Genomic DNA, 16,027 nt, shown 5'->3' with positions numbered 1-16,027 from the left:
CTTTGGTTCGCCTTCCTCACAATTTCTAGGTGCTCCTTCCAATTTAAGTTGTTCGTAGTTGTAATACCTAGGTCTTCAGTTGAATTTACGGCTATTAGATTAGACTGATTTATCGTGTAACCGAAGTTTAACGAGTTCCTTTTAGCACTCGCGTGGACGACCTCACAGTTTCCGTTAATTAGGGTCAACTGCCACTTTTCTCACCATTCAGATATCTTTTCTAAATCGTTTTGCAATTTGTTTACGTCTTCTGATGACTTTATTAGTCGATAAACGACAGCGTCATCTGCAGACAACCGAAGACGGCTGCTCAGATTGTCTCCCAAATCGTTTATAAAGATAAGGAACAGCAAAGGGCCTATAACACTACCTTGGGGAACGCCTGAAATCACTTCTGTTTTGCTCGATGACTTCCCGTCAATTACTACGATCTGTGACGTCTCTGACAGGAAATCGCAAATCCAGTCACATAACTGAGACGATATTCCATAAGCACGCAATTTTACTACGAGCCGCTTGTGTGGTACAGTGTCAAAAGCCTTCAGAATTCAGGAATATGGAATCGATCTGAAATCCATTGTGAATAACACTCAGCACTTCATGTGAATAATGAGCTAGTTGTGTTTCACAGCAATGATGTTTTCTAAACCCATGTTGACTGTGTGTCAATAGACCGTTTCCTTCGAGGTAATTCATAATGTTCGAACACAATATATGTTCTAAAATCCTGCTGCATATCGACGTTAACGATATGGACCTGTAATTTAGTGGACTACTCCTACTACCTTTCTTGAATATTGGTGCAACCTGTGCAACTTTCCAGTCTTTGCGTACGGATCTTTCGTCGAGCGAACGGTTGTATATGATTGTTAAGTATGGAGAAAGCAGTACTTCAGAGTTTTAATACATAACCTAATACGTCAGTCCGCAGTTGTCCGGGCTCCTGTCACAGTTCTTACAAAAACAATGATATAATATTTTTGTACACATCGTTTACTATTTCTCGAAAATATTCTTAAAACGCACACCCTTTTGCATGCGTTCGAATGAATTCAGTAAATTTTTACCCACTTCGATGTCAATAACTCAGAACGTGGTTGGCACTGTTCAGTAGCATCCCGAACTGCCAAAAACGACTGTCCGTATATTTTTTGTTTGACACCGGATGCCGGCCGAAGTAGCCGTGCGGTTAAAGGCGCTGCAGTCTGGAACCGAAAGACCGCTACGGTCGCAGGTTCGAATCCTGCCTCGGGCATGGATGTTTGTGATGTCCTTAGGTTAGTTAGGTGTAACTAGTTCTAAGTTGAGTCCCATAGTGCTCAGAGCCATTTGAACCATTTTTGACACCGGATAACAAAAGAAACTCCTCAGGCAATAAGCACAGAGAATACGGGAAGTGTTTTTCTCCGTAAATTATACAAAACAATAGTAAACAATCTTTTCTAAGCATGGTATTCCAGTGCCTGTGTTATTCAGTTTACGATGCAAAGTTCAGGCACTGCAGCGACTGCAGCCGTTATGAAATACAGTAAATGTGTTCGCAATCGCGAATATGGACAACCATCAACTGTAGAATGGAATGACGACAATGAAAATCCGTTCCCGACCGGGACTCGAACCCGGCTTTCCTTTTATTGCGAGCGGTCGCCTTACTATTTGGCTACCCGTGCACGACTCGCGGAATGGCATGCAGATTAACGAAAACTACTGACAAGGAAACCTCCCATTCGCACCCCCCTCAGATTTAGTTATAAGTTGGCACAGTGGATAGGCTTTGAAAAAATGAACACAGATCAATCGAGAAAACAGGAAGAAGTTTTGTGAAACTATGAAAAAAATAAGCAAAATATACAAACTGAGTAGTCAATGGTAAGATAGGCAACGTCAAGGATAATGTGAGCTCAGGAACGCCGTGGTCCCGTGGTCAGCGTGAGCAGCTGCGGAACAAGAGGTCCTTGGTTCAAGCCTTCCCTCGAGTGAAAAGTTTAATTTTTTATTATCAGACAATTATTATCTGACAAACTCTTATGTTTTCATGACTTTTTTGGGAGTGATTATCACATCCACAAGAAAACCTAAATCGGGCAAAGTAGAAGAATCTATTTACCCATTCGTGAAGTGTACAAGTTAGGTGGGTCGACAACATATTCCTATCATGTGACGCACATGCCGTCACCAGTGTCGTATAGAATATATCAGACGTGTTTACCTGTGGAGGAATCGGTTGACCTATGACCTTGCGATCAAATGTTTTCGGTTCCCATTGGAGAGACACGTCCTTTCGTCTACTAATCGCACGGTTTTGCGGTGCGATCGCATAACACAGACACTAAACTTATTACAGTGCACAGAGACGTCAATGAACGAAAAAACAGATCATAACTTTGCGAAAATAAAAAAGTAAACTTTTCACTCGAGGGAAGACTTGAACCAAGGACCTCTCGTTCCGCAGCTGCTCACGCTAACCACGGGACCACGGCGCTCCTCAGGTCACACTCTTCTTGATGTTGCATATGTTGTGCGTGAACTACTCAGTTTGTATATTTTGCTTATTTTTTCATAGTTCCACATAACTTCTTCCTATTTTCTCGATTGATCGGTGTTCAGTTTTTCAAGGCCTATCCACTGTGCCAACTTATAACTAAATCTGAGGGGGGTGCGATGGGGAGGTTCCCTTGTGAGAGAAACGAATGAGAGGGTGCCGACTGCAAGGGCCTGCTTGGATGTCGGCGATTCTATCAACTCACCTAATGGGAAAAGATTCTTAATACGTGATGCTGCCTATACCTCAACCGAATTCATGTCGAGACATATCTTAGATTTTTATTGAGTCCGACACAGTTAGCAATTACTCATCTTTATTACCTTATTCCGAAGTACATTGTGTAATAATTTCAAGATGCCGATACGTCACAGTATTGCCTGTGGATGTCGAAATGTTTAATTTTTATCGACTTCATGGCAACGGCGGTTCGAGTGATAAGTTACCCATCAAACTTGATATATCGAATCCAAAAGTCTAGTATTTAAGTAAACATCCTACGGAGAAACAACGTCTGTCTTTGATTTACGATTTCTCGTTTTAACGACTTCTGGGTCATATGACGTAACCATTTAAGACAAGATTTATGTGATATTTCGAGATTAGTGCTATGACCTTCCATGGAAAAAATTTGGCTACGAAATATTCAACATGTCACCTTACAGATGATATCGCAAATGGGTGTAAGTAAACCGGGAGTAATATGAAAACCTCCGTCAGTTAAAATCGTCGTAAAAGCGGAATAAAACTACGCTAGGACACTAGTTTTACGATTTAGAAAAACCTCTGTTTAATGTTACCTTTTACACCCAGTTTTCTTCTATAGTTCTTGACGCAGCTTTTAATAAACATATTTGTGTGGCGAGTTACATGAATTGACCCCACAGTAGTATCGATGAGCAAATTGTGCTGCTCGTACGGGTAATTGTAAGCCACTTGTACGGAGTCCCTATGATGCTTATTAATCGTGGCTAGATTGTGAGGATCACCCCTCCCCCCCCTAAAATCTTTGTTTCCATGGTAGGCTGTGTTTGGTTGGAAGGTTACTGGTTGTGACTTCACGAAGTCACCGAATGTGAATACGAAACAAAGGCTGGGTAACAAACTGATCTTTGGAGGAGGAGGAGGAGATTAGTGTTTAACGTCCCGTCGACAACGAGGTCATTAGAGACGGAGCGCAAGCTCGGGTGAGGGAAGGAAATCGGCCGTGCCCTTGCAAAGGCACCATCCCGGCATTTGCCTGAAGCGGTTTAGGGAAATCACGGAAAACCTAAATCAGGATGGCCGGAGACGGGATTGAACCGTCGTCCTCCCGAATGCGAGTCCAGTGTGCTAACCACTGCGCCACCTCGCTCGGTATTGATCTTTGGCTCACAAAGAACTAACCCTCGCCGATTTGCTTCGCACTGGTAGGTTGTGTAGGGCACGTCTAGGACTGATGTTTGATTAGAAAGAGGCAAATCGAGCTTGGTAATTTTAGGCGTGCTTATATACTTCATTTGGTTGCTAATAGGCAGCGGGTCCCCAGCCGAGCTAACAAGCACTTAGTTTAATACGCGCAAGGTCTCTGGGTCTAATCTCGCTGCCGGTACTACTTTTCTTGTGAGTTTTCTGCACCATCTCTCGGTGCTAGGCTTCGATGTGCGTGGAGTGTCGCGAAACTGTTTGACGACCGAGAATCGTTGATAAATGTAAACCAAGTTTGTTTTGCAACAGACATACTGAAAAATACCGTGGACATGCAAAAAAATTCTGCTTTCCTTACAGCTGCTGTTCAAATGGTTCAAATGACTTTGAGCACTATGGGACTTAAAATCGGAGGTCTCATTAAAAAAAAAACTTTCGCGTTTTTCATGTTAAAGATTCGGAAAATAGTATATGAACGATTAAGTGTTGATACTTTTCATAGCCATAATAAATCTGTTGTTAAAATTATGTGGAAGTGAAAAATAGACTACCGGCAGCGAGATTCGATTTAAAGACCTCGCACATATGTGGCTAACCGCTTACACGATCGGCTGCGGACAAAGCTTACAGCATAAGCACGCCTATAACTTTCAAACTCTATTTTCTCAAAAAACGGTCGAAATTTGCGTCTTCCTGGTTCAAATGGCTCTGAGCACTATGGGACTTAACTTCTGAGGTCATCAGTCCCCTAGAACTTAGAACTACTTAAACCTAACTAACCTAAGGACAGCACACAACACCTAGTCATCACATATATCCATGCCCGAAGCAGGATTCGAACCTGTGACCGTAGCGGTTGCGCGGTTCCAGACTGTAGCGCCTAGAACCGCTCGGCCACCTCGGCCGGCGCATCTTCCTGTGTGCACATGTTAAAAACCTAGTGGTGCCATATACACCCTGTCAATATGAATCAAATCGGTGAGTGGAAGTTCGCACTGTCCCCTTATAAGCCTTTTGTCTACGTTCACTCACATTATTTAACGCACTTTCCAATATTTAACACACCTATCGGAGAACTAAAGAAAGATAAATTCAGGAAACGTATAGTAGATAAGTCCCGGTGAGTATTTTGGTGCGTATTATGTACAAATATCGTACATGAACTGTGTAAAATGCAAGCGGCGCTACTATTTACCTTTTGCCCTTATTAGTGTACCGGGTGATCAAAAAGTCAGTATAAATTTGAAAACTTAATTAACCACGGAATAATGTAGATAGAGAGGTAAATATTGACACACATATCTGGAATGACATGGGGTTTTATTAGAACAGAAAAAAAACGAAGTATTGCTAGACGCGTGAAAGATCTCCTGCGCGCGTCGTTTGGTGATGATCGTGTGCTCAGCCGCCACTTTCGTCATGCTTGGCCTCCCAGGTCCCCAGACCTCAGTCCGTGCGATTATTGGCTTTGGGGTTACCCGAAGTCGCAAGTGTATCGTGATCGACCGACATCTCTAGGGATGCTGAAAGACAACATCTGTCGCCAATGCCTCACCATAACTCCGGACATGCTTTACAGTGCTGTTCACAACATTATTCCTCGACTACAGCTATTGTTGAGGAATGATGGTGGATACATTGAGCATTTCCTGTAAAGAACATCATCTTTGCTTCGTCTTACTTTGTTATGCTAATTATTGCTATTCTAATCAGATGAAGCGCCATCTGTCGAACATTTTTTAAACTTTTGTATTTTTTGGTTCTCATAAAACCCCATGTCATTCCAAGCATGTGTGTCAATTTGTACCTGTCTATCTACATTATTCCGTGATTTATTCAGTTTTCAAACTTATACTGACTTTTTGATCACCCGGTATTTAATTCTGACGTAGACGCGGAAGCTGTGTCTCTCCCTCAGCCCTGGAACGCGGTAGTACAGCCTGGTAAGCTGTTGAGCTGCTTCCGCTAACGAAGCTTCGCCGCTACCGAAAATACCCGCTCCGGCGGCGAACGCCACCGCTGACACAATTACGGCCGCTTCCTGCCGCAGACACGGCCGTACGAGCGCAGCCTTTCAGCGGCGTAGTGTGCGTGTGACAGTTCCCGCCGGTGCCACGTCCGGACCGGAATGCCACGCGCTGCGAAAAGCTCAACGCTCGGCTGCTCAGCCGGCGTAAACACAAACAGCGCCGGCCTCTGTCGTAACTGTTGCGCATGCGCCGGCAGCCACCTGTCCCGTCCTGTTATTGCCACTCAGCGCTTCCCGCGCATAGACAGTGGACAGTCGCGACGAGTTTTCGCTTTCACTGTTACTTCGACACTACCGTAACGCGCGAATGCGCTCGCCTCGAACGAGAAATATGCACACGAATTTAGCTTCGTTTCTATAACACTAACACATATATTGCTGCCGCATAATGCCAGGATATAAATACGTAATGAATGTTTCTTCACAGTTTGTGAAGTAACGAAATCATTTTCGTAGCGACCGTTCCCGTGGCATTGAGACTGTCGATCCGAACCCACCACGTCAGGCGAAGATTTTTATTACTTTTCATCTGAGGTCACAGACGATAAGCGTTAAACACCTTTCATCTAAAAAAAAACCATCAAACATCTTTAATTTGTTGCTATGGAATACGAAAAACTTCCACACCTTTCACAGTGATATTAATTAGCTATTTTTCTTCAGCGTTCAGTCGCGTTGTGACAGAACTAATATTTGCTGTTTATAGTTCAACTAGGTAACAAGCTCGGCATTGCTCAGGTAGTAAGTAATTTTGCAAATTTACTATCAGACACAGAAATAAGAAAACGAAAAAGAAAATCGTTTCCATGTATTCGTGAAAACACCTTTGAAATCATGAAACAGTCGTGCAAAGAAATATGCATAACGTACAAATGTATAAGTACAGCCGTTTCGCGTGTCTACAACGCCATTTTGTAAACGTCTCTATGGCAACGTCTCATTGTCGCCTACAGCCGTTTGAGCTTTGCGGTTGAAAGCTGCCAGGCGTCAGAGATTTCTTAAAAACTGACTCGACTACAATAGTGTCTTTGTGGTAAAAAATAAATGCATTAAAATTTCAGGCATGATGCGGTGTTTTTTCCCTCTTCCCAGTGATTATAACATCTCTGGAACTGTGTGTCGCAAAATGATGTATGTATTTAAGTAGGGCACTTTCAGCAGCACATATAATTAATAGCAAAAAAAGTAATAAAAAACGTAATGGTTGACCCGGCAGTTTTTACATACGTCTTAGTGCTAATGACTTCATATCTCCTTCACTTTGGTAGGTCCTCCCTACCTGACGACAGCGATTGTTGTCTCATACTGCGAGATATGTGCGCCAATTTCTTTAGAAAGCGGTCCAGTGCTCAACCTAGTCTTGGGAAAACAAATTGACCGTGTTCTTTTCAAAACAAACATTCCGGCATTTTCCTTCCTCAAATTGTCAAGCCATGCGTATTTACCTCAATATGGTAGAACGGGGGATAGAACTGAACCACTATCTCCTAGAATGTGAATCCAATGCCTTAGTACTGCTCCGCCGCAAACACTTTTTCAAAATTTATAATTCGAGCGGTTCAGTTGAATATCGACTGCAACTTTTTGACGCAGTTTATTCTGACTGTTGATTGTACTAGACTTCGCCAGAAGTATTATACAATCTTTGCTATTGATTAAAGCGTGTAAAGTCACCTCCATCTTTCTCGTAGCTTCATTGCTGTTCGGCACACTAGGACCCTCATATTTCGTGCGTTATAACCACCAGAGGCTTCATCCTTCGCCTCTGCAGCTTTATAGCCCATGCAGTAGCTCACTGCAGCATTAGGGAATGTATCATTCTTCTCACTACGAAAAGAAACTACTGTATAATTTTTCGAACGTCCTGTTGCGTGTAATTAACTATGGTTTTGACTATTATCCACAGAGACTAGGAAAAATTGTATGATTACATGTGATAACGGAAACCGGTATTGCTATAATTCATCATATGCGTAGTGTCGAAATCTGGTATGAGAAGCAAAATTATTTGTGACAACAGTAGAAAAACGTTATGGATAATGTAAACAAAGACGAAACCTATCGTCAAAACACTGTCAGTCCAGAAGACAAAGTTTGCCCGACTTTCCACATCTTTGCAATGCGATGGCCTCTTAGTAGAGATGCACAAACAAACATCATTCGATCACTGGGTAACTTCCAATACTGCACAATCGTACTTCTCCAAATATCTGTCCCAAATGTCATTCTCCTCATTTTTAATAGACGGTAGGAAATCCATTAAATTTTGCGATCGTGGACGAGACATTATTTCAGCTGCACGCCACTCAAAAGTACCACGATAACGAGATATCTCTGGAGTTTCGTACTTCGGTGCAGGTAACTGAAGAATACGATACAACTCGTCTGCTTCGACCATTGACGCTATTGCTCGGTATAGCGATTTTGAAGTCGTGCAGTTATACGTATTTCAGCTATATCGGAACTCAAATGGTTTTGTCTGAGACGTAAATGCAACTATGGAATGCACAATACTTATGACGACAGTCATTACACATATGTTGGCTGCTTCAAACCACATCCAAACTACGATTTTCCTTTAGCATGTTTATAAAGCATATAAGAAGGATGGCTCCAAATATTAATTATACCGGTATTATGACCTCCACACCTAATCAGAACCTCGTGGGTTGTTACAGATCAATCTGTCATGGCTATGGCAGCTCACATAACAGATACGTACCGGGTTAATTGCCAAACGGCGGTATCGCATTCTTCTACATCTTCTACATCCGCTACAACGGCTCTATTGTAATTCTCATTCAGGAAATAGAGAATTCTTTATCTGAACACAACTGAAGTAGCTGTTTACAACTGAGGAGCGCCGGAACAAAAATCGGTAATTGCGCATCTGCTGTTAATACAGAAAGTAACAAACAGTGATCTCTAAATGGCTCCACAAGCTATAAAAGGAAGAAACACGCCATAAAACACTTGATGTCGCGTTGTGCTGAAAATTATTTTGTGGCAGCATGTATTATTACTCCCGTATCTACCCCCTACGGCTCAAACACACGAATACAGTGGATATATCAGGTTTTGTTCCGGGGCTCCTCAACTTACCTTTATTATTAGTGCCACAATGGTTCCCATTACAGCTTGCACTATATCGAAGCTGAAGCCAGTAACTTCCTTATATTGATGGTTGTAGATTAGGATAATGATTACATATTCCATTCTTCTCCTACTGTGCATGTTGCACGTTATTAACAAAAATATTCGACGGTGACGTGTCAGCTATACAAGACTTTTTCTGAATTTTCTTTCCAGTTTTATTTATTTGTATCGTAAATTGCGTCAACTATTAAGCTAACGTGTACCATGGACTACACTACACATCAATTTGCGATAGAAATTACGTAGTGGGACACACTTGCATTTTGCGTAGGGGTTAACGGAAACGTCCGATTCCACCCGTGTGCTTTGACCAACGAAGTCATCAATATGGTGGAAACGACCATTCACAACTACTCCCATATCGCGACTATGACATCATAACGTAAACATAACAAACACAAAAATAGATCAAAAAACCGTTAAATACATATTTCTCCAAAAATATAATGAAACTAACGGGACAAGCGAGGAAAATTGGGGTTTCTGGGTGAGGACAAACTAAAAGTAAAGACACACCACTAAACCAAACGACAAAAACGATAAAATAAAAGGACAACAACCCTCTCAAAATCATCTAAAAACATTATCCACTGGAATCGAACAATTCCCTTGACCTAAACAGAAACTACCGATACCAAATCATGAAACCAAAAACTGCAGCCGCATGCACAATCATCACTATCTCAAGAAGCACAATGAAACAACAATATTGGAATCGAACACTTCCCGTGACCTCACTATTCACCGTTTTCCATGGTATTGATCGTGGACAGAGCGTTAAGTATGACAAAGTGCGTTTGAATGTGACATGTAAGTAAATATTAGGATACGCTATAGTTCATTCCCGTACGACAACCTTTATTTGTCTTCGCCAGTTTACGCCCAAATTATCTCCTTTCAACCTAACCTAGACCTCAGGCTACATTATAGATCTCTCTTCCCGCGCCCGGGTTCGATTCCCGGCGGAGTCAGGGATTTTCTCTGCCTCGTGATGACTGGGCGTTGTGTGATGTCCTTAGGTTAGTTAGGTTTAAGTAGTTCTAAGTTCTAGGGGGCTGATGACCACAGATGTTAAGTCCCATAGCGCTCAGAGCCATTTCAACCATTTTTGCATTATAGATCAAGCTGCAAGATCTCAGAGGCGGTGGAGTGGACGGACAGCTCAACATAACACAGTAACCACGAAAAATGTGTGAAATTTGGTGCGCGGAAACGGAGAGCTACGTTACAGGTCAATCTGTTACGACAACCGGTAACATTACCTACTCGATCACACTTTCAATTTTCAATATGGCGCGAACGTAAACATAGGACGACTTGTTACCACAACCATATTTTCTGGTTTCGTATTCGTTGGCTTTGCCAACTGAAATCTTCCAACCTAACGAAGATCACGGGCTGTGCTACAGATCAGACTGTCAGCACACCCAAGATTTCGTAACTTTAGTGTGACAATTATTCCAGATCCACGTAAGTCGGCTTCGCCAATGACCGACTTGTTACGTTCCGTAGACGCCTCTACGTCGGGCTAGGACACAGGCAGTCTGTCAACAGCCACTAGCACACACGAGCCACACACTTGTTATCACTGTTCGGAAACAAACTGCGAATCACTTTGTTTTGTTGAGGGTACGCTGGAGGCCCCACCGGTCTTACCTGGACACCGGCGTCGGCGCTGTGCTGGACGACCCTCTCGAGGCAGAACTCGTCGGCCCGCAGGGTGAGGGTGAGCGCGGCGCCTCTGATGATGAGCGAGCCGTCCCTCTTGAGCGAGCCGTCGCCGCCGAGCACCGAACCGGCGACCTCGAAGTGGGTGCCCGGCGTGCGGCAGACGGGGAAGTTGGCGGTGAGCCTGGCGCGCGGCCAGCTCCGGGCCACCACCTCGGCGACGCTGGCGCCCGCCGGCGCTCCGCCGCCCTCCGTGCAGGACATGGAAGCCTCGCTGAAGACGCCGTCGCCCAGGCAGCACTTCCTGAAGCGCACCTCGTCCTCCTCGGCGGCGCCCTGCAGGCAGATGACGGCCACGTCGCCGTCGACGCAGTACGCCTCCGGGTGGAAGAACTCCTGCGTCTCGGTCAGCCACAGGGAGCCGTTGTCGAAGATGATGTAGTCGTGCAGGCCGTTGGGGTGCGTGCGCAGCACCTTGGCGGCGCCCTCGCACCGGGGCACGAACCCGGCGCGCTGCTGCCAGTGGGGCGGCAGCTCGGGCAGCAGGTCCCCCGCCGCCGGCGAGTACACCAGCGGCGTCCACGGGGGCGGCTGCGCGCCGCCGGGCGCCGGCTCGCACGCCCCCTGCAAGAAGCTGTAGCGCTCCTGCGGCGCGCAGCACCTGTTGATGCGCACCACGTGGTCGGCGCCGGCCGACAGCGGCGGCAGGAGCAGCAGCAGCAGCGGCAGTGACAGCGCGGCGGACACGGACATCGCGAAGCGCGAGCGCTCAAGGCATCGCGCCGACTGAGGCCGCGCGCGTCTCAGTCTCGCCGACAGAGGCGCTCCCCCCTCCTCCTCCCTTCACCAGCCAGCGGTTGGACCTGCCCCCCCACCACTCCAGCTCAACGTACGGCCAGCTTCACTGGGCCGCCGGCGAAATCGGGGTCACGTCTTCGGCGGGATAAAGTCACCGGGCCGGTTGCTCATACTTGTTCCGGGCACGGGCACACACACACACACACACACACACACACACACCGGAGTCATGTAGTACGTAAGTACTCAGACTGACTACAGGCGCTACGCAAACGAATAACCGTCTAGCGTAAATGCTCGAAAGGGCAGTTAATATTTATTTATAAATATCAGTAATCCGATACATCGATATTTAATAGAATGGTGACATCTGCCCTTGACATATCGGAAAAACGTATCGATGAGTCGACGGATAAATATCGGCGGCGCATTATAAATATACTGCCGGCTACACACACACACACACACACACACACACCGGAGTCATGTAGTACGTAAGTACTCAGACTGACTACAGGCGCTATGCAAACGAATAACCGTCTACCGTCAGATGCTCGAAAGGACAGTTAATATTTTTGTAAATATCTGGAATCCGATAAATCAATATTTAAGAGAATGGCGAAATCTGCCCTTGATATATCGAAAAAATGTATCGATGAATCGACGGAAAAATATCGGCTGCACATTATAAATATACTAGAATGAGATTTCACTCTGCAGGGGAGTGTGCGCTGATGTGAAACTTCATTGGCAGATTAAAACTGTGTGCCGGACCGAGACTCGAACTCGGGACCTATGCCTTTCGCGGGCAAGTGCTCTACCAACTGAGCTACCCAATCTCGACTCACGCCCCGTCCTCACAGCTTTACTTCTGCCAGTACCTCGTCTCCTACCTTCCAAACTTTACAGAAGCTCTCCTGCGAACCTTGCAGAGCTAGCACTCCTGAAAGAAAGGATATTGCGGAGACATGGCTTAGCCACAGCCTGGGGGATGTTTCCAGAATGAGATTTTCACTCTGCAGTGGAGTGTGCGCTGATGTTAAACTTCCTTTTATAAATATACTGCCGGTTACACACACACACACACACACACACACACACACACACACACACACACCGGAGGCATGTCATTTACACTATACGTGAGTACTCAGACTGACTACAGCCGCTATGCAAACGAATAAGCGTCTACCGTCAGATGCTCGAAAGGACCGTTAATATTTTTGTAAATATCAGGAATCCGATAAATCGATATTTAATAGAATGGTGACATGTGCCCTGGATATATCGAAAAAATGTATCTATGACGGAAAAATATGGGAGGCGCATTATAAATATATTGCCGGTTTTAGAGCTGTATGTTTAAGTATTGATTTATTGAATAAACTTGTTGTAGCTGGGATTCAGTCATAAAATTTTCTTTGAAGGACATCATCTTTACGCCAGTGAAGTTTTTATTACACTATTGCAATTTCGCCCTGAGGCTATTATTAAGTGCTGATATCAATGCTTTAAGCCATGTCAACGCAATTTAAGCTGACGCATTTAATTTATAAGTCTTTTTTTTCCTTTATTGAGTTTCAATTCCCCCCCCCCCCCCCCCAAGGGGGCGGCTGGCAGCAGCTTAGTATGCTGCTCTACAGCCTACAGACTTTTATTTTAAAAACGGAAGAAGAAAAGAAGCAAGAAAAACAGGCGATAAAACGCTGACGTAAAGTGTAAAATGGCGGAAAAATGAGGAAAGTTAAAACAGAAAGCAAAAGGGGTTGGCAATGTTAATAAAAGACACAGGCATCATTTATAAGTCGTTGTCAATACTATTAAATACAATCGCGACATTGTCACACAGTGCGAGCACACGTATTCAAACATCGTAAAACAACATAACAATGGAGATACTATCGAAGACAGTGCTGCCAAAGCAGATTTATTAAACACAGCCTTCCGAAATGCCTTCACGAAAGAAGACGAAGTAAATATTCCAGAATTCGAAACGAGAACAGCTGCCAACATGAGTAACGTAGAAGCAAATATCCTCGGAGTAGTAAAGCAACTTAAATCACTTAATAAAAGCAAGTCTTCTGGTCCAGACTGTATATCAGTTATATTCCTTTCGGAGTATGCTGATGCATTAGCGCCATACTTAACAATCATATACAACCGTTCTCTCGACGAATTATCCGTACCCAAAGACTGGAAAGTTGCACAGGTCACACCAATATTCAAGAAAGGTAGTAGGAGCAATCCACTAAATTACAGGCCCATATCATTAACGTCGATATGCAGCAGGATTTTAGAACATATATTGTGTTCGAACATTATGACGTACCTCGAAGGAAACGGTCTATTGACACACAATCAGCATGGGTTTAGAAAACATCGTTCCTGTGAAACACAGCAAGCTCTTTATTCACATGAAGTGCTGAGTGCTATTGACAAGGGATTTCAGATCGACTCCGTATTCCTGGGTGTCCGGAAGGCTTTTGACACAGTACCACAGAAGAGGCTCGTAGTAAAATTGCGTGCCTATGGAATATCGCCTCAGTTATGTGACTGGATCTGTGGTTTGCTGTCAGAGAGGTCACAGTTCGTAGTAGCTGACGGAAAGTCATCGAGTAAAAGTGATTTCAAGCGTTCCCCAAGGTAGTGTTATAGGCCCTTTGCTGTTCGTTATCTATATAAACGATTTGGGAGACAATCTGAGTAGCCGTCTTCGGGTGTTTGCAGATGACACTGTTGTTTATCGACTAATAAAGTCATCAGAAGAGCAAAAGAAACTGCAAAACGATTTAGAAAAAATATATGAATGGTGCGAAAAGTGGCAGTTGACCCTAAATAACGAAAAGTGTGAGGTCATCCACATGAGTGCTAAAAGGAATTCGTTAAACTTCGGTTACACGATAAATCAGTCTAATCTAAAAGCCGTAAATTGAACTAAATACCTAGGTATTACAATTACGTACAAATTAAATTGGAAAGAACACATAGAAAATGTTGTGGGGAAGGCTAACCAAAGGCTCCGATTTATTGGCAGGACACTTAGAAAATGTAACAGACCTACTAAGGAGACTGCCTACACCACGCTGGTCCGTCTTCTTTTAGAATACTCCTGCGCGGTGTAAGATCCTTACCAGGTAGGATTGACGGAGTACATCGAAAAAGTTCAAAGAAAGGCAGCACGTTTTGTATTATCACGAAATAGGGGAGAGAGTGTCACAGAAATGATACAGGATTTGGACTGGAAATCATTAAAAGAAAGGTGGTATTCGTTGCGACGGAATTTTCTCACGAAATTCCAATCACAAACTTTCTCCTTCGAATGCGAAAATATTTTGTTGACACCGACCTAAGTAGGGCGGAACGGTAACCACGATAAAATAAGGGAAATCGGAGCTCGTACGGAAAGATACAGGTGTTCGTTCTTCCTGAGCGTTATACGAGATTGGAATAATAGAGAATTGTGATGGTGGTTCGATGAACCCTCTGCCAGGCAGTTAAATGTGATTTGCAGAGTATCTATGTAGATGTAGACATGTCAACGAAATGTAAGCTCACACATTTGTATGTCGTGCTCAATACTGCTAAACACACTCGTGATGTTGTTACACAGTGCTAGCATACGTATTCAAACATCGCTTTTTTTGTTACTAGTGATGGTTTAACGATCATGTGCACTTACAGATTATGTTGTTTTACGATGTCTGAATATGTGTGCTCGCACTGTGTAACAACGTCATGAGTGTATTTAACAGTATTGACAACGACATACTAACCCCCACCTCATCCCCCTTTCTCTCCCCTCCTCCTCGCCTCCTTCCCATTTCCCTTTTCCCCCTCTTCCATGCAGATTCTCCAGGTTTTTATTCGTTATCAGTGTGCTACGTTAGTGATGTGTTTCTGTGCCGTTCTACAGTTTCACAAGCTGTGACATCGTCGCGAAAAAACAGTGACCCGTATATGTAATAAGTTCCCTTTGATTTACGTCTTTGGTCACAAACTTTTTGTTAACAGATTACCGGTTTCGGTCTTTAATGGCCATCGTCAGATCTGTTTCATTAGGACTTTGTTTTTATGAAACAGATCTGATGATGGTCATTAAATACCGAAACCGGTAATCTGCTAACAAAAAGTGTGTGGCCATAGACGTAAATTAAAGGAAACCGCTCTACAGTGTCACCTAGTGACGTGGGTTTTAATTGCGTGTTCGACCTGTTTATTGTCCATGACAGTTCCCTGCTACGCCGCCCGCCATGTGTCTGTTTTATTCGTTCTACGGACTTTCACGCTCCGGCCGTACTTTGTCTGGGCCTTTTAATATAGTGTGTGGTTTTTTTTTGTGTAACATACTTTTTTAGATATTTATCTCCGATTTACAGTCCCCGCCTGGTATGTCTTATTTGCTTCTCTTCCGCTTTTTTTGTTTCTAT

The 16,027-nt window shown here is 44.0% G+C and overlaps 1 protein-coding gene across 1 annotated transcript in view; it reads right to left on the bottom strand.

Moving 5' to 3' along the window:
- Positions 1-11,555, bottom strand: part of LOC124788484 (probable G-protein coupled receptor Mth-like 1) — a 539,206-nt gene extending 527,651 nt beyond the window's left edge. The window contains exon 1 of the mRNA XM_047255788.1: positions 10,791-11,555. Coding sequence (XP_047111744.1) covers positions 10,791-11,555 — 765 coding nt within the window. The remainder of the gene's footprint in view (positions 1-10,790) is intronic.
- Positions 11,556-16,027: the final 4,472 nt, after the last annotated feature.

Source organism: Schistocerca piceifrons, chromosome 1 (genome assembly GCF_021461385.2).
Source record: "Schistocerca piceifrons isolate TAMUIC-IGC-003096 chromosome 1, iqSchPice1.1, whole genome shotgun sequence".
In the NCBI taxonomy this organism is placed as follows: domain Eukaryota; kingdom Metazoa; phylum Arthropoda; class Insecta; order Orthoptera; family Acrididae; genus Schistocerca; species Schistocerca piceifrons.
This window is presented reverse-complemented; position numbering and strand designations above follow the sequence as displayed.